At 34.8% G+C, this 20,793-nt stretch overlaps 1 protein-coding gene across 3 annotated transcripts; it reads right to left on the reverse strand.

Annotated features, from left to right (window-relative positions):
* Window positions 1–1,142: 1,142 nt before the first annotated feature.
* On the reverse strand, window positions 1,143–18,082 carry LOC112529378 (protein SPA1-RELATED 2-like). 3 transcript variants are annotated; one of them, XM_025140644.1, is made up of 9 exons: window positions 17,906–18,082; window positions 16,399–16,730; window positions 13,619–14,920; window positions 11,799–11,956; window positions 9,205–10,009; window positions 5,525–5,671; window positions 4,534–4,851; window positions 2,930–2,989; window positions 1,143–1,593 (listed from the first exon to the last, which is right to left on the reverse strand). In XM_025140644.1, exons 3-9 carry the CDS (start codon window positions 14,882–14,884, stop codon window positions 1,402–1,404), a joined length of 2,946 nt encoding a protein of 981 aa, XP_024996412.1. In that variant the 5' UTR covers window positions 14,885–14,920; window positions 16,399–16,730; window positions 17,906–18,082; the 3' UTR covers window positions 1,143–1,401. The 3 variants fall into 3 exon arrangements, with proteins under 3 accessions (XP_024996412.1, XP_024996413.1, XP_024996411.1); XM_025140645.1 differs by lacking the exon at window positions 16,399–16,730 and having other exon boundaries at window positions 13,619–14,913; XM_025140643.1 differs by lacking the exon at window positions 16,399–16,730.
* Between the last annotated feature and the right edge of the window lie 2,711 nt (window positions 18,083–20,793).

Below are 20,793 nucleotides of genomic sequence, written 5' to 3' on the forward strand. Positions count from 1 at the left end.
ATTTTATATAAGAAAATTTTGGATTATTTTAATTATTCTTCATATGGTAGAACTAGAAATAATTAAATAAAACCCAACAAAATTGTATTAAAATCACGATCAACTTATGGATTGAGATACATTTCCCAAATGGCAAATAATCGAATGACAGTTGTAAATAAAAAAAATAAGTAAATTACGAAAATTATTATTTTAGTCCCTGTATTTTTTTAAATTACAATTTTTGTCCCTATAGTTTATATTTATTGTTGTTTTCATTCATTTAATTTAAAATTATTTATACTTTTGTCTATGTTGTTCATAAGTTATTGTTGTTTTCGTCCCTAATAATTAAAAGACAAGAGTTAAGGGCGGTTTACTCAAACATTTATCCCGTAAGTGCTTATAGATAAAAATCAACACTCTCACTTACCTTTACCAGATAGGTTTTAATCCATTAAAATATCATATGCAATAATTTACCCGGTAAGTGTTAATCTCAGTTAAGAGTTGTCACCCTCACAAGATAAGACTCTCGACCCTCGTCATCTTTTTTACCATTTAAATTTATTGGTCCTTATCATGTTCATCCGATAAGGTAAAAGAGACGCAATAAACGGTCCCTTAATCTCATGAACAAAAATAACAATAAATTGCAAAGCATAGGAACAAAAATCGTAATTTCAAAACCACATGGGCGAAAATCTCCGGTCCTAAATAACCACTAGAAACGAACAATGTAATTTACTGATATCGGGAGAAAAACAATTACTTTGTTGACCATCAAAAGACCGCCACATGGCAATGAGAAATTCGAAAAAAGAAAAAATCCGGACCGGTCTTTATTACCGGTCCAGTACCAGAAACCTACAATTAGGCATGGTAACGGGACGGGGATGAGACGGGGACCCCTATCCCCATTCCCGTCTCCGATCCCCCATCTTTGTCCTTGTCCTCGTCCCCGAGACTCGGTTTGACGGGGAATCCCCGTCCCCGACCGGAACGGGTGGGGCGGGTTCCCTAACGGGTCGGGGTCAATTCCCATGCCTACCTGCAATTGGTAGGTCGAGCCTTAATTGGCTGAACCAGACCAGTAGATTTAACCGATCCTCTTTGCCGATTTCTATACTAACAAAAAGAAATAGATACATCAAACATATATAACTGCAAATGCTAAAAACAAAACCTTTCTTGGCTTTAAAACTATCTGGTATGCTTGTCAACATCTACAACTTGTGTATACGAACTCTACTTCATAAAAAAAAAACAAGAAAACTGCACAAATACCCCGCCCCGACGTTCGTATTTCAAGACAAAAACTTCAAAATTCTCGACCTCATCTCAATGTACACCTATCGGCTATCGGAATTGGGAGTTCCGTTTATTCTATACACACTTGGGATTGGTTGCTTTGCAAATGGCTTAAACCATCTGCAGCAACTTCAGGCACCCACTCGAGTTGGCGGCAATCACCATGTCCGATTTCTGCCGCCAGCACACACTCGAAACAAACTGATTGTTTCCATTGTCGGTCTCTTTGCCGGAAACAGGATCAATAGATCCAAACTTATGGGACGTGATCGGCATCGAGAAGGATCTGTAATAAGCAAACACCTGCACGTAATATGTTTTATATTTAAGTTGTATTAGGATTTTGATTGTGAGAATATAGAACCCTATCGGATTACTCTCCAAAAAAACCCTTAAAGAAGGGAGGTTCAACATAATGGTCTAAGTTTAGCAGATGTCAGTCTCCAAAGGAGACTAGATGGCCACAGATTGTCCCAAAGTGTCGTGTTCGTAGATTGGTAGACCTTGGCTCTGATATCATTTGAGAATATGTAGAACTCAATTTGATTACCCTCCAAAAAAGCTTTCAATGAGAGGGGAGGTTCCTACATATGTGAACGAGAAATGGTCCAAGTCTAGCAGATGTGGGCCTCTAACACGCCACCTCTAACGGTGGCTAAATGGGCCCAGATTGTCGCAAAGTGTCAAGTCCCTAGGGTGGTAGACATTTGCTCTTATACCATGAAAGAACATGTGGAACCCCATCAGCTTACTCTCCGAATGATCCCCTTAGGGTGCGTTTGGTATATTGGACCGGACAAAACTGACCAAAACATAAATCACCTTTCCACATTTGGCAGGAGTTTTATGTGGAACAGAGTGGAACACCCCATCCATGGAACAACGTGGAACAGACCTGTATTTTACCAATAAAACCTAATTCTCTTCTAAAACATCAAATACGCCTCCCTGTTTATATTTTATTCATTCTTTAAATTTTATTAATTGTATTTTATGCCCTTTAAGCTTTCACTTTATTGTTCTCAAAATATTACTTTTCATATGGTTTCTATATTTTGGTTAATTTATGCAATTCATTAAATATTAATAATAATAAAATAATATATAAAAGGTATAAAATAAAAATCGTAAACTACATTAGCCTTTTATTTTGGTGTCATTTTAATAGTTTTAACGAAAGCTTTCTAATGATAGATGTTATAAAAAAAATATGTATTTTATTATAATTTAATAAATTGCATAAATTAATCAAAATATATAAACAACCCATTAGGGGTAAATTGGTCATTTTATCTATTTTGTCTTGTCCAAGAATTTCTTGGGAATCCTACAAGATCCGTTCCGTTGCCTTACCACTTGGCTACGCCCCATTTATATTTTTATTGGACACTAATAATTCTATCTACCAAACGCTGATCAGTTGTTCTATCCTATCCTGTCATATCCTATCATGTCTGGATACCAAACGCATCCTTAAGTAGAGAGAGGAAGTTCCAACATATACGAAGAATAAATGGTCCAAGTTTGGCAGACGTGGAACTCCAATATTAATATTTCATCTACACCAAATAATTGTTATACGTTCATCATGTTTACGCTTCAATAACAAGCATATAAAGACTAAATTAAAAAAGCATACCTCATTCGTTTCTGAACCGCACGCAATATATCCATCCGCAACAGATAAACCGACAAAATTCTGTAAACGTGCAAATTCCATAAAAGAATATATTAAAATATGACGGTTTCACCACAAATGTGACTCTTCATGATTTTTTCAAATAACCTGTCTACAAAAATCTTCCATTTCATCATTTTCTAAAAAATTCGTTCAGATTTCAACTTCATGTTGCATATGGAGCTCGATTTTATCTTCTTCTGTGTTAATTCCTATTTGCGCATTGTCACTATTACCGTTAATTGATGCTATCGGTTTTACTCCACAAGATTCCCCTATTCTACCATTATTGGAGGATTTTAGACATTTTACTGATAGTCAAACCAAAGTTGCAATTTTTATACTCCCTTTGTCCCAAAATAAATGAAAAAGATACAGATTTAGAAATGTGTAATTATTACAATTTTTAACTCACCAAATGACAATTGTACCCTTAACAACAGAGAGAATAATGAAATTTTCCATCTCATAATTAAGGGTAGAATTTGAAAGTTGGCATTTATTTCTGAAAATGGACACTTACTTTGGGACAAATTAAAAATTAGAAATCTGGATGCTTAATTTGGGTCGGAAGAGTAATACAAAACTTTCCTAAGAAACAGAGAAAATAATTTTTTAGCTAGGCCCAAAATCATATAAAAACCTCCTATATGTTAGAAATTCTATGAACCAATATTGACCACACATTTTTAACTTCCATAATTATCTTATTAATTATATTAATTACCTTATCAATCTTTTCCTTAAAAACTCACATTTTTTTAACAACCGCAACTTTGTTTCACCAATGAAACAACACATGGGTTGATGTGTGTTGATAATACAGTGTTGTTTACCAACAAACAACACATGGTTGATCTGTTTTGATAATACAATGTTGTTTCACCAACAAAATAACATATGGGGATAGATCTCTTTTGAGCATTTCACCAATGAAACATTACATCGATCGGGTGATTTCAAATGGAAAAAAGTGAGTTTTTTTAGGAAATGCTTGATAAGATAATTGACGAAGGATCGTGTGAGAAAAGGAGGTGGGAGGCGTAAGAAATGATCTGGACCCTTGATCCCTTCTAATCTCACCCACATCCCATGAATTGCGCTTCTCACAGGAATTGATCCGATGCATCTCGGTGCACACGGTCCGTGTTCATCTTCAACTAGGATTAACCCAAGGGTGTAGATCCCTTCTCCCCCTTCTCACCAGAACTTCCACTCTCACTAGAACCCAACTTAAGATAATTAATAATATAATTATGGAAGTTAAAAATGTGTGGTCAATATTGGTTCATTTCTAACATATAGACGGTTTTTATTTGATTTTCCCCCTAATTAACTAAATTACAATTGTACCTTTAATAATAGAGGGAGTAACCAATTTCCCCATCTCATAATCAAGGGTAAAACTAGAAAGGAAACACTTGCTTTTGAAAGTCGACACTTATTCTAGGACAAACTAAAATAGAAACATGGACACTTATTTTGGGACAGAAGGAGTAATTAATACACAACTTTCTCGAAAACCAAAAAAAATAAGTGTCGAGAACTAAGTTGAAAAAACGGACCTTCTCGTTTGTATGTCCTCTGAAAGTTAAGATGCAACCATTGGTCGATGAGCAACCAACACTGGTTTTCTTGAGATCCCATAGCTTTAGTGTGTTATCAGTGGATGCGGAAACAATGGTTTCGGAATCAATAAACTTCACATAGCTAACGGCTCTATCATGGCCCGCCAATATGCACAATGGGGCAGAAACGTTCCTAAGATCGTAACAGTAGGTCCGGTAATCGGCAGAGCCAAAAGACAGCAAATGAGCAGAGTAAGGAGAGAATTGGACACAACAAACATTTGCAATGTTTCTGATCGTTGATGTACTGTTCTTCTGCACGAAATAAAACTTTATTAAATGATTAAATATTGCATTTGAACAATTGATGATCACTTAACGGAACGCAAGAAATTTAATATAGTAATAAACTAGTTTATTAAATAGTGAAATCGGAAAGACTAAGGTTGGCAAACTAGTCATGTTTGGTAAAGACCATCTGATAAGCTAGATGACAATTTAAAAGGACCTAAATGGGCATGTTGAAAGACTAATTGAAAAATTACAAGGGGAATAATTGGAAGAAAAAACCCGGAGCTTATTGAAATGCTACTTCAAGTAGCATTTTAAAAAGCTAGCTAGCCAACCAAAACGAGGTTTTTTCAATAAGCTCCAAAGCTAAGTTAGGGTTTGTTTGTTAGCAGCTTATTGAGCTTAATGGGACTCGCAACTTATTCAGTCAGCTATAAATGACCGGTAGTGGCTTAATGATATGGAAAGTGACTTATTCAGTAAGCTTCTAGGGGGAGCTTTATGCAAGAAGCCAATTTTTTTTTCAAACCTGTCTCTCCCAATTAAAGAAAACGCTCTTCACTCCCTGAGAAAACCCTCCCAAACAAAAATCTTCCTAATCCATTAAGAAAGATTAATCCACACAGACAACTTTATCCATTCAGGACTTGATGAAAAACCAACCAAACAACTTGGCTTAAGGAGAGAGGGAGCTTGCCTCATTAATACTCCAAAGTTTCACGCAACAATCATCACTTCCACTTGCTAATTTTGTAGGATCCACTCGAGAAAAATCAACCGACCATGCCCTCCTTTCATGCTCAATATGATGAGAAACTGCTTGGCCCGTTCCTGCATCCCATATCTGGAATCATCCACAAGATTAGGCCAGAAGCATAAATAAGTAATTGGTGAAGAAATTTTTTCAAGAAAAGTAAAAGTAAGCAGATCATGATACTTTGATAGCGGGACTTCACAACAAGCACTAAAATATAAAATGAAGATGGCAAGTAGCAAACAAAACTATATCAATCTTATCTATAGATAATACCAGGGGCGGATCTACTTGTAACTCCGTTGTAGTGTTAAAAAAAGTTTAAAGACCCTTAAATGTGTTACCATTCTGACTTGTTTTGTATTACCACCGGGCATTGTTGCGGGAAATTTGAGAGGCTACAGTAGTGATATTTTAGAACCCTTTTCTAAAGTTATGATATTTTTGATAACCGTGGGTGTCCAGCCCACCAATCGCACACCTCCACTAATCTCATGGGACCCTGAAGATAACAGCGAGGAAAATCCACAATAGTCCTAAAGTGATGACTTATGGGGAGACGTCCTAAGGCCTAGACTTTATTTGGCGGTTGAGTCGGCCCTCAAGGTATTCCTAAAGTTACGATGACAAAAGGTCTAAAGGGTAAACTACTATGTGCTCCAAAGGTCTTAGAATCTTCAAAAGGTATTCATTGTAAATGGAAAAGTTTTTAATATATATATATACATATATTATTGTATCCGATAAAGTTTCTCTAATTACGCCTATCCATCAAAAGTAATTTGCGACCACTAGATTAATCAAGTGAATTTACCCAAATTTTACATGTCTAATTTTAGCAAACCCAAGTGTCAACAATTTATGAACATAAAAATATATCGTTTACCATACAAGGAGAGTATGGCAAACAAACAAATGAATGAAAAGAGAGAAAAACAACTCATAAATAGGGGCAAAAATGGGTATTTTGAGTCAAGCCTGAACTCTTTCTGCCTGAACTCTTTCAAAAGTTCCTTTGTCTTCCAAAGTAGAGAACAAAAACAAATACTTGTAATCTATGAAGCACTCATACTTGACTCGTCCTATGTGCAAGTTCATTCTTTTGACCATTTTAAGTGCATCAAAATTATTTTTCCTCGTACCCTTTTAGTCTAAATGAAACCGAGTCCATTAATAATATTGTTAGCTAATAATCTATGCAAATAAATAAGATTGAATAGTCAACATTAGTGTCTTCACTCTACCTAAAGCATACCTCTTTGACTCTCTACCTCTGCTTTGCCTCTTTCACCTCTCATATTTTCTCTTCAATGATTTTAATCATGGGCTTGAGGTTAACCAAATGTCAACAAGTAATATATTCTCGGTATTAGTGTTAATCGAACGATTCTTTAATTGATGTTAACCTATTGTCAATAGCTTATGGCTTTATGCATTTATTGTTAACCAATGTTAGTGGATAACTTTAATTGAATGCATGTGATTTTTTATTAGCATCTTGTTGCGTTTAAAGTTAAATGATGCTAGCGATGTTTTATTAACGGACAAGTGTTGGGAGTTGTGCCTATCACGATAGGTTGGGGGTCATGGTGGTTGTTTGGTCATGGCAGCTCCGGTGAAGATGATAGGAAGTGTGACGGTCGAGAGGGCTAGAAGGGGTAGGCTTAGGAGGCATGGGATGAGCAACTGAGGTTGGACATGGTAGCTTTAGACATTTTTTAAGAAATAACCTCTGATAAGAGCTCTTGGAGACGCAGAACTAGTATAGCGGACTAGGGGTGGGGATTTGTAGCTAGGGTAGACAGAAGGTAGGGAGTTGGAGAGGTAGAGGGTGGGAAATTGGGTTAGTGAGTTAGATTATGGGCGTGTAGTTTCCATAAATTGGTTATTTTTTCTTGTACTTGCTCCCATTGCTTACTCTTAACCAACTTCAAAATTTTATCATATCTGATTCTCTCTTTGACACTCTAGTCTATAGGGTAGAGGTCGGGCCTTGTACATCTTACCCTCCCTAGACCTCACTTTCGGTGGGATATATTGAGTTCATTTAGTTTGGTTTGGTTTTGGTGTTTTATTAAATTCAATATTTTGAGTACATATGCCTATTTTCCCCCATCTTAACAATGCATCATGTGTGTGCATGTATATATATATATATAGAATTACCTTACCTTACGCCTCACAGCTAAGCTCCGAGGAAACTTTGCTTCAATAGGCTTTGCGCATTAGTAACACTTAGACTTTGTATAATTAGGGTTTGGACTTTTTGTTTTATGCGTCTCTCCCTATTTTCCTTTTGTTTTATAGTCAAGTGTTCTCTATATCTCTAGGTTTATTTATCCGATTGTAGGATATGACATTACAACAGAGTCTGATCAACAAATTTCGACAGAGTATTAAGGTACAGGTTTAGATACTTTAATGCTCTTCCTTTTTTCAACATATCTATTTCACTTGCATTGGGTTCTCGAATTTGGGAAGAAAAGGAAAGAAAGAAAAGGGAAGGAAAAGAATGGAAAGGAAAGAACATTTTTTATTTGTGTTCTTAAAAGGAAAGGGAAGGAATGGAAAGAAAACAATTTTTCATGTTCTTGAACCAGATAGAAAGGATAACAAGGATGCCATTTAAAATATATCCTTTATACTTGGTTTTTGTCCCCTTTTCTTGTTTCCTATATGAGGGTATTTTTGTCATAACAAATTTTCAGATTTTCCGAAAGTTTTGGGAGGACACTTATCCCTCCTATTCCTCTCCTTTCCACCTAAAACGTTTAAAAAACACATGGTTTTTTTTGTTTTCCCCAACTTTCCCTCCCGTTCCCTTCTTTTTCTTCAAAAAGCTGTTTCGAAAACAGAGTGCTAATGCAAATGACTACAATATACAAACTAAATGTGAGAAACGCCATCCTACCATATTTCAAGCATCTCCAACATTTTCTCCATAAATTCTTCAAAAAGAAGAAGCGAAAGTCAAAATCTCAAAAAAAGAAAAAAGTTAATTCAACCCCATCAGTTTCTCGATTTGAAGATTCCCACATTCATTTAAACTATTAATATATTCAATAATATAATAAAGTCATTCTTTTTAGACGAAGGATCGTGTGAGAATAGGAGTTAACATGAGAAGCGTAAGAAGGGATCTGGACCCTTGATCACTTTTAATCTCACCCCCATCCCATGAATTTTGCTTATCACAGGAATTGATCCGGTGCATTCTCGGTGCACCACATTAGTGTTGATCTTCAATTAGGATTGATCCAAGAATCCAGATCCCTTCTTACCCTTTATCACCATAACTTCCATTCTCACTGGAACCCAACCCTTCTTTCTTTTCCTCCAAATTTTTAGAATTTGTCCCTCTCTCTCCTACTTTCTCCATTTTGGAAAACCCGTTGGATCAAAAAAAAGGAGAAAAACTCCAAAATCTCATTTTTCTCCATTTTGGAGATTTCGTTGAAGATGCTCTAACCAATCAGCATAGCACCAAATCCACATACAACGAATGCATAGACGTGTAATTCCCTTTTCCAAACAGCATTAAAATACTGAATAATAGGTTAGTATACTAAAAACATAATGCCAGATTTAGATACCATATTATGTAAAATATTAAGTGTACACACCTTAACCATGCCATCATAGTCCGTAGAAGCCAGATAGTTCTTGATGTAGCTATTCCAACAAATGCAACTAAGCCTCGATTTATTTGCCATCTCAACAGCAGGATAATGGATGTCAACGGAATCATTCAATAGCAAATGGAAATCGTATACTTTGATCTTTTTCGACACTCCAGCCGTTGCAAAATAATCCTCATCCCGATCAAAACCAAGAGAACATATAACATTCGCCGAACTACTAAAATCACCACCCCTTAAATTACCACGGACTTCAAACTTGCTATATCGAGCATACTTGCATAGCCCATTAAAGAAGATCCCTAGGCGATCTAACGGCTTCTTTTCTGCCTTAATCATTTGAGACCCATTATAATTTTCTCGACTTCTGAAAACTTCGTGATCATTGGAGTTCGTTGAATCACTATCGGAAACCTCAATTTCAGATCTTACAGAGTAGTAAGCACTTTCAAGATGACCTAAATTGCTTATTAATCTTGATTCACTGAGAGTAGAGAAGGGAGATGATGTTATATTCAGCCCAAATCTTGATTTATTTTCTAGAATCAAACTAGTTTCAATGGGTTCATGGGATTGTTTTGCCCGTCGCAACTCAACCTCTGCAATATCGGATTCTATGCAATTGATATCTTCAACCAACTTTGTGGCACATATTTGTTTTTGTTCTTCCAAAGACACAAGAAAATGTAGCAATAACTCTGATTCAATGTCATCTTGAGTGACGGATGATAACAACTCATCCGTTGATATTTCTTCTATTTCACTTACAAGCTTTGATTTTAAGATGTCCCTGTTAAATACAATGGATGGATGTTAGGTCGAAAATAAAAGAACGATTTCTGATGTTAGGTCTTATCAAGTGCCATCCATACCCCTTCCATATGTGCCGATATATATAGGGGATTAATCATTTGAGAACTCCATAAACTGTGATAATCGTGAGAACTTTTATCTTAAGATATTGATTCACTTGATATTTTCTCATCTAAGCCTAACATTTAATGTATTGATGAACATATATGTGTTTAACAATGTGTTTGCTTCATATGTATGCGGTCCACAATGTGAAACTTTTTTACATGTAACTTTTGTTTCACAAACAGGCTAAAAAGGTTCACATTGTGAAACAAGCACATTGTGAAACAAATATATGTTAATCAATATTTTAAATCCTAGTTTGTACTCTTAGATGAAAAAAATCATATGAAATCGTACATTTTGCACTAGTTCTCAAGGTTATCACAATTTCATGGGTTCTCAAAAGAAGGTCCCCTTATATATATATATATATACACACTATATTATATAAAGCATTTGACAAAAACTCTTAAAAATCATTTTTTATGCATGAAATACTGTTTATTGATGCATCTTACTTAAAATTTAAGACTACAAGTAAATTGTGCGTACGTACAACTTATTAAAGCTCCATGTTTGAAATTGTATAACTAACTGTGGATAAACATAATCAAATAGAGGATAAACATYTCATTTTAAAATATAAAATATAATCAGGATAATTATGAAGTTCTAACAAAATAATTTATTATTATATTTATAAAAATTATATTATTAAATCAAATATGAATTACTTCGTTATTGAACATAAATTAAATTATAAGTAAGAAATTATGCAACAAATGAGAAATTTTAAATAGTTAATTTGATACTAATATTGATATATTTTTGTCAAATGTTTATGATATCTTCAAATTTATATTTTATTCAAAAATAAAAACATTGTCGCATTTTCAAAATCACATAAGACCATATTATAATATCGACTGAGATAAAAAATAAAACAAAATATTAAAATCAAGATGTATCTCGCTGCATGTGCGATTACCCTTCTAGTATATATATATATGCATATATATATATATATGCATATGATTCTATAACTATCGATGAGGTTGGTTGCTTGGATTTGATCCACGACCACTATAATGTCTAGTAGGGTGTGTTTGGTACGCAAACAGGACAAAATGTGACCGGTGAGTGTAAGATATAGGTGGGTGAAAGAACTCTGGAAGGTTATAAGATTTTTATTTCACATGGGTAGTTTAGTAATTACCTATTTTGTCTCATCTCACAAATATTCCACCTAACTTGGTGGGACTAAAATCTGCATTTTTGTCCCACTCGATCATATCTTGGCCCGGTCTAACTGTCGTGCCAAACGTTGGACAACAAGTTTTTGTTCAGTCATTTCCCATCTTGTTTTGCATTACCAAAACCACCCCTAGTGAACAGAATAATTATTGGCCTAAGATTACTGGATAGACCACGTTTATCAAGTTCATGCCTTTTGACAAAGCCCGATAAAGAAAATCATACTGGCAAGAAAGTTAAAAATCCTGTATATAAAATTTATAAATTCACTGATAGATGGCTGACATAAACCAAATACAGTTTATAAATCACCATACATAAAGAAAAGTTTAAACTTGAAAGCACATGACGATAGAGAGTTATGGCTAATAGTTTACAACTTCTTTTAGATTTTATGAAATCGTATTGAATCTTCTTTGGAAGGAGTATGAAAAAAAGAATCACAACTGAAGTAAATCCACCAATACCTGGTTGTAGGTCGTGCCAGTGCCTCGGGATGAAGCAGCCAAAGACAGTATCCAGCCTCCTTGGGATTTTCCGACAAGAAACTAGGGGGAAGGATCCTCTGACGTAAATTCATCATTGCAAAAGCATGTTCTCTAGCAGATTCAAAAGATCCAAGGAGCTGGAATAACAAAAGATCATATAAGTTGCAAAAAACTATCTTTTCAACCTAAACACAATCAAGAAGGAGAACAGCTTTCTTCGGGTCTGTTTGTTAGCAGCTTAATTAGCTTAATGGGACTCACAACTTATTCAGTCAGATATACATGGCTCTTTGGTAGTGGCTTAATAATGTAGGAAATGACTCTTTCAGTAAGCTTTTAAGGGGGAGCTTTATGCAGAAAGCCAAATTTTTCCAAACCTGCTCCTCCGAATTAAAAAACACGCTTCTTCCATCTATGAAAAAGCTCTCCCAAATAAAAACCTTCCCAATCTATACAGACAAAATAATCTACACAGACAACTTTATCTATATAGAACTTAATGAAAAACCAACCAAACACCTCCTTAGTAACCTATAACCAAACCAAATGAACCCAGCATATCACACCTAACAGTGGGCTCTGGTGGGTAAATGTATGCAGACCTGACCTTTACCACAAAGAGTGGAACGGTTGTTTCCGTGAAGACCCAACGATTGTTTCTTAGAGCATCTCCAATGGGAAGTTCCTATAAGCAAAAAAGTGTAGGTTCTTATAAGAACTACCATTGGAGAGAGTTCTTATGAGTCACCATATCCTTAGAGTTATTCTACGATAACCTTGACTCTTACCTGAACTTTGTGTGAAATGATATTTTATTTATTTTTTATAAGTTTTTTTTTAATTAAATTATAAAGATATAATAATCATTGATGTTGAAAAATGCATAGGACCCACATAAGGGGTTCTTATAAGAACTACCATGAGGTTTTATGTAGTTTCTTAATTTGGTGAGTTGGAAATGATGTGGCAAGAAAATGTACAAAAAGTGGGTTCTTATTACAACCTCCATTGGAGATGCTCTTAGTAACCTATGTTCCTAGGGCTGTAAACGAACTGAACGTTAACGAACCGTTCGTGAACCGTTCGGCGGGAAGTTCGTTTATGTTCGTTTATTTAATAAATGAACGAATATGAACAAAAAAAAATTGTTCGTTTAGTTAAACGAACGAACATGAACAAGAGTCTCGTTCGTTCATTTATGTTCGTGAACTTTCGTTCGTTTATCTTTCGTTTATGTTTGTTTATATATTAAATTTAATATATAATCTTTTATTTATTTACATTGAATTCAAATAATATTTATTTATGTTCGTTTAACCCGTTCGTTTAGCCCGTTTGTTTATGTTCGTTCGTTTACGTTCGTTTAGCATGTTAATAAACGAACACGAACACACCTTATTTCTAAACGAACGAACACGAACACAAATATTTCGTTCATTTAGCATTCGTGTTCGTTCGTTTGTTTGGTTAAGTTAAACGAACGAACATGAACAAGCCTCCGTTCGTGTTCGTTTGGTTTGTTTACAGCCCTATTAATGTTCCAAGATTAGCACTTCACCATTTAAAGGAAAGGAAAAGTGATTCTATGGAGCTCATCACACACCATCTTTTTCATTTTTGAAAGAAAAATGAAAATGATTATGAACAGAGAAAAATGAGCATTCTCTCACCAAGTTACTTCCTATACTTGGTAACTTTCTTGAATTTGATGGTATATTTGATAGCTTCATAGATTTTCCCTTGAAATTTAAACAAAACATTTGATAAGCGGAAAGATTCAGTTAAACACTCATCCGCACCTCGAATAGAAGAACTCCCAGAGAGTATATATTTGAAGACAACGTGGAGCACCTCTCTCTAAGATCCTCTGGACTGGTGTACCACTGCTCTTCTAATAGATTACTGCTAAAGGAAGATAACACTTGGGAAGTATTAGATATATGCGGGCTACTACTCTCTTCATTAAATCCATAACTAAAAGCTCGTGGACGGCCATGGTTGGAACCAGAATGATTGGAACCAGAAAGATTTGGGATCTGCCGCCACCTGCCAAAAGAGCTCCAGTTGTCCCCATGCTTTCTCCTTTTGGAGCACAGACTAGCATCAAAAACGCCCTGCTCTACTTGTCTCTTCTCGTCTCTATTATCCATATGAAGTATTTCTTTATCATCGTCGGTTTCCATGAATTCCTTCTGGGCAGGTGAACCAAGGTACAAAACCTGGTTTGATGGCAACAACTTAAAGCACGATGGTCTTAACGCGTGCAAGGCGATTCCTCGAGAATGAGATGAATCCACCAATTCCAATATCTGCTTAAATATATGGAGGCTCTTAGACTTGTCTCCTTTATTCCCACCATTTTTCAGCCATTCTCTCAAACTGACATCAGGCCTAGGCTCAACAAAACCAGCAGAAGGGCAAACAGTGACTCCCCCCATGCACGAGTTAGGTGCCACAGCAGGCCTGGGATCACTCTGACCACCACGAATATGAACACCAACTCCATCTCGAGGTGGACCTCTGCAAATGACTCCTTTGCCCTTTAGTGTATTTTTCACAAAAAACTCGGAGAACCCAGATTTAGAAAGAATCTTTGTCCGAATACCTCCAAGAGACAACGACGTATTGGAAGGAGATGGTGGGGAATCGTCTATTGTCTCGTTTTGATTTTGATCTTCTTGTTTCTTATCGAGAAACTCAGAGAAGAAAATGGAGTCCGAATCTTCCCAGACACCGGGCTTTGTTCCACTAGGCATATTCCCATTCTGTATTCCTTCTCTTATGCTTGAAGCACCAACTATTTCAAACTTCCCGTTGTTGAAATTTCTGACGGTTAATTCTTCAACCATTACCCCGGAACTATCCGTACAACGAGAGCTGGTGCATGCATGCTCAGATGTACCAACCCGAGCATTATTCTTACCATCCAACACATTTATAAATGTGTCACAATTGTTCTCTCGAACATTAACCGTTTCATGAAATTCAATTTTATTGGAACTTCCGGGTTTCGGTGAGAAGCTGCTCTCTTTGCTCTGTAACCGTACTCTATCAACGTCTTTCATCGTGTTCACTTTACTATTTATAAGTTCATCTGGACCCTTCAAAGAAAATTCGTTCAGTTAGATCATAAGAAAAGTAGCTAGCTCATGATTGCTTAACTATCATAAGAAGAATAGGCAATAAGAACAACGAGGTAAAGGATCAACTAGTTAATAAAGAATGAAAGCAACTCCTACATGAAGTTCAACTGAAAAATTAAGCGCATTGCAAAAAGAAAGTTGAAATAGGTACAATCCTTCAAGCATGAAACACGAGCAAGGTTAGTGATCATTATTTAACTAGGTTAGAAAGCTTCAATCCATGGGGTATGCTTCACTTTCAGCCAATTCAAAAGTAATGCAGTATCATACATGTTCGAACCCCTTAGGGTGCGTTTGGTATCCAGATAGGAGAGGAGAGGACAGGACAGTTGTTCCATGTTTGGTAAAACAGAACTGGACAGAACAGATAAAATGACCAATTTACCCCCATGAGTTGTTGATATCTTTTGATTGATTTATGTACTTTATTATATTATACTAAAATAAATATTTTTATAACAAAATACAACATTATAAAGGTTTCGTCAAGACGAATAAAATGACAAAAATAAAAAGTTTATGTAGATTCTAATTCTTATTTTATACCTTTTCTATATTATTTTTTATTACTAATCTTTAATAAATTACATAAATTAATCAAAATATAGAAACCGTATAAGAATAATATTTTAAGGACAGTAAAGTGAAAGTTTAAGGAGAATAAAATACAATAAATAAAATTTAAAGAATGGATAAAATGTAAAGTGGGAGGCGTATTTGATGTGTATTTGATGTTTTAGAAGAGAATTAGGTTGAAGTTATATTGGTAAAATATAGGTTTGTCCCACCTTATTCCATGGGGTGGGGGTGCAACACCCCTGTTCCACTTTGTTCCTCTCTGTTCACATAAAAGTCATGCCAAACGTGAAACAGTGATCCCTGTTTTGTCATGTCCAGTGTACCAAACGCACCCTCTTTTACGGGTGTGTTTGGTACACAAGACAGGATAGAACAAAAACTTGTTATCCCACATTTGATTTGGCACGAGAATTGACATGACATGACTGGGTGGGACAAAAATGTAGTTTCTTTTGTCCCACCAAAATAGATGGAACTAATATCAGAGAAATGGGAGAAGATATGTAAATTACTAAATTACCCATTTCAAATTAAAACATTCCACATTTCTTTCACCTGCCTACCTCACTCTAGCCAGTCCAGTCATGTTCAATACTATCGCTTCATATCCACATAACAAGCGCAAGCTAACAGTTTCATGCAATTAACACATTTGAAAGTCTCTTCATTTGCTATGTTTATAAAGTTAAAAAAAAGGAGACAACCACGAACTCTCATTTATAAAGCTTTTTGCAGTTGAGCAACATGATTACATACATAACAACAGTACCACACAACAAGCAAACATAACACGTTTGCTCCAAATTAAAGCAAACTTCCAACTTCACCACACAGAGTGATGCAAGTTTAGAATTTACCTTTGGATATCCTACCTCCAGTCTGTTCTATCAACGTTAATCTTTGCACGGTCAGCGTCAACACAATCAAACACACCCACTTCAACACATGACGGAAATTTTTGCCAATGTATGACAACACACAGTAGACCATTCCAATAATCCATCATGTACCCAAGTGCAGACCTTGAGCTCCAGCTCAACTGGAAAATAAAGGCTAGGCCTTGGGGATCCTACTCATAGGTCGTCAGGGCCACTGTGGATTGACCTGGCTGTTACCTTCAAGTCACATGGGATTAGTGGCCCGAACGCCCAAGGTTACAATAACATGTAGCCAAGTGCACCTGTCCGGCCTTCGTAAAAGTACAAGAGCCATAAGTGGAGAGAAACAATCAAACACTTGCCTTAAAGCATTCAGACTTGCCAACAAGAGGCGGCATTCGAGAGGAACAATCAAAAGGTTGCCAACAAGGAATGGCAGAAATATCACCTAACATTTCTAGGGGAATTACAGATACGAGATCATTTGTACTAATTCATACGAGAATTAGGGGCTGTTTGGTCGTTTTCCATTAAGTTCTATATGTATAAAGTTGTCTGTGTTAATTCATCTGTCTGTATAGGTTGAGAAGATATTTGTTTGGGACGATTTTTTTTCATAGATGGAAGAAATGGGTTTTTTAATTGGGAGTGGCAGGTTTGGAAAGAAAAAAAAAACTTGGCTTTCTGCATAAAACTCCCCTTAGAAGCTTACTGAATAAGCCACTTTCTATATCATTAAGCCACTACCAAACAGTCATGCATAGCTGACCGAATAAGTTGTGAGTCCCATTAAGCTCGTTAAGCTGCTAACAAAAACAGGCCCTTAAACTGTCAATTACCACATTTCACAACTTAGGTTTCAGTTGGTGAATTCAGAGCAAATAATGCGTAAGGAATTAGAATTTGTGTGTTTGATGAAGCATTATGTTGACTAGATATAAACCTAGGGCATATGCAATAGACAATTCCAAGACTTATTTGCCCCAATTGCAATAAGATACCTAAAAATCTTGATCATAAGCAAATCAAATTGAACAACCACACAAAGAATACATAGGATCGCCAATTGAAAGTAAACAAATGAGACCCAAATTCCCATAATATTTTCAAATAATAAAACAAATTCCATTGTCACCTAGCGACTCACAGTTCAATTACTTCCAAATCAGAGAAAAAACTAATTTGATTCCCAAAACACACATTCGAATAACACAAAACCCAACTCAATGGAATTCGAAATTCCGATTATAAACACCAATTTTAGTCAAAAACAATTCAACTCAGTTCCATTGCGCCCAAACTTCAACTAATCAAACTATCCTACCATCATGAACTTCAATTTGAGCTTAATCACAATCAAACCAGAACCCAAAAAACTTAAAATTCCAAAAAATGGGTTGATACACTAGTTACAATCAAAAAAATTAACCAATGCAATCAACTCGAAATCAATCAAACTTGACGTAGATTCGATTGAAGTCAATACCTTATTGTTTCAACTGGAGCAAGAATATGCTGAATTGAATAGGGGAAACTGGACAAATTTCTAAGCCATGAAGAAAACAAAAACCCTAGAGAGGAAAAAAGGTGGTTTTTGCTCGTACTTTTTTAACTATGAAAGCGGCAAGATACACCCTCTGCCACTCGATTGCTTCTTCGAATATTTTTTTTCTCAGTTTCTGAATGAGAAATTCTTTTTATCATCGCCATTTTTTCGCGTCTTTATAAAGATTTTGGAGATGGTTTTCATTTTTCACCGACTTAGTTGTCAAAATAGTCCTTGTACTATTATTCTACTTGCACTTTTTGCACTTAGTTTATAAATTTACAATTTCAGTCCTTTCTATCAGGGGTGTAAACGAGTCGAGTAGTAGGATATTCGAGTTTGACGCTCGTTTTTATGAGCTCGAACTCGAGATCAATTAACTTGTTTATTGCTCAAGCTCAATAACATACATATATATATATATACATATATATATATATATATACACACACACACAATTTCAATCCTTTCTACTATGGGTGTAAACAAGTTGAGTCGAGTCAAGTAGTAGGCTATTTGAGCTAGATGCTCGTTTTTATGAACTCGAACTCAAGATCAATTAACTTGTTTATTGCTCAAGCTCAATAATACACACACACACACACACACACACACATATATATATATGGGATAAGAAGAAAAGTTATGGTCAGAAGCATAAGAAAAGATCTTCACCCATTGATCAATCCTGATTGAATGTTAAAACTAATGAGGTGCATCGAAATGCACCAGATCAATTTCATTTTAAAGCACAATTCATTAATGGACATGGGATAAAAAATGATCAGGGGTTCAGATTTCTTCTTATGTTTATTACTATAACTTTTCTTCTCACGTGATCCTCCGTCTCTCTCTCTCTCTATGTGCGTGTGTGTATATACATATATTGATTATATAATTTATAGACATATAAACATGTTTGAGAGATTTGAATTTCATAGAGGGATTTGGATTGTAATGGATTTGAAGTGTGTTTAGTTTGTAGGATTTGGAATGAAATTGAATTCCATTGTTTATAAATAATTTATAAAAAAAATACTAATAATTATAAAAATAATTAAATTTGCATTTCTATTAAACGGTTGTTACAAAACAAATGTTTTCAACAATTTTTAAAACCTTATTCAATCCTACGAAATCCGGTGAAATCTCGAGCAGTCTCTAAGGATCCGTTTGGTTTGAAGGGGATGAAATGGATTTGGAGGGGTTGCGTTTCAAATCTATTCCAATCCATGTTTGATTTGCAAGATTGTTCGGATTAAAAATTATTTGAAATCCCTCAAACATAGGATTTTGAAATCTCACGGGTGGTTGAGATTTCACGGGACTTCGTAGGATTTCTATATAATAATGTTTTAAAATGTATATAAAACACTTGTTTTGTAAAAATTTGTTTATAAAAATGTAATTTAATTATTGATAATTTGTTTTTATATCAAACCAAACACGTCAAATATTTCAAATCATTCCGGTTCCAAACATTTATATGAAATCCAAATCCCTTAAAACCATTCCATCAGACCAAACACCCCCTAAGGATTTCAAAATCATATGTTTGTAGGATTTCAAATTCAGACAATTCAACAAACCAAATATGCGATTAAAATGAATTTGAAATTCAAATCCCCTAAATTCATTCCTACAAATCAAACGGGATCTTAATGTTTAATTTTTTTTTTGGTAATAAAGGGACTGTAAAATTGAAAAACAAACACATAAAAGAAATCAGTAATTTACTATGATTTTTATTTAAAAAACATAAGACAGAACAAACCAAAATCAACCGGTTCATACTAGGGGTGCTCATGGGCTTGGTTGACCGGATTGAAGACATTTAAACAACTCAACCCAATGCTTTCAGTTTGAAAAATCTTAACCCAACCCAACCCAACACGTACGGGTTGGTCGAGTTGATACTTTGGTACATTAAAATATTTTTCTAACCTATAATATATTATTTCTCTACTCATAAATTCATTTTCATCATCAACTATTTGATACAACTTATCCATATTTCTTACGTATATCACATTCAATTAATTTTCTCAATTTACATATATATATATATATATATATATATTAGTTGTGTACCCGGCTACCCGCGCAATGCAGTGGGAGCCATGAATTTTAACGATTTTGAAGTTCCACTGGTTTTATAAGATAAGATTTAACGATGATATAGGTTACACTTGGTCTTTACATATTAATACAATTTGGCACATTGGTAATTTTAAATTTACATTTTATACCCCTATAATTAACAAAAGTCTTAAAGTCTTAAAATACTAAATGATCAAGATACCATTTATACATTTTTTCACCCCCTACTCTCCTCACATGCACTCACCCCTTCACATACAAACATCCTCTCACAGCCGATCTTTTTAAAATTATAATTTTAAATTTATACTTTATACCCCTATAATTAGTTAATTAATTTACTTTACGTCGTTTACATTTAAGTGTTTCATTTTAAACCTTTATCGAATTAATATACATAATCGTATATTAATTAAAACATGTTTAAAAAATACATATTTATTTTAACAAGTTACACAATTATAATCGTCTTGCTAATACATTCGAAATGAGTCCAATATTGAATAGTTTTTGACTTAATCATATTATTATATACTAGAAGAGTACTCGCGCAATGCAGCGAGATACATCGTGTTTTTAATATTTCATTTTATTTTTTATCTCAGTCGATATTATAATATGACTTTATGTGATTTTGAGAAGGCGATGATGTTTTTATTTTTGAATAAAATATATGTTTGACGATATCATAAAAATTTGACAAAAATATATCGATATTAGTATCAAAT

Source organism: Cynara cardunculus, assembly GCF_001531365.2.
Source record: "Cynara cardunculus var. scolymus isolate 2C chromosome LG 16, CcrdV1, whole genome shotgun sequence".
In the NCBI taxonomy this organism is placed as follows: domain Eukaryota; kingdom Viridiplantae; phylum Streptophyta; class Magnoliopsida; order Asterales; family Asteraceae; genus Cynara; species Cynara cardunculus.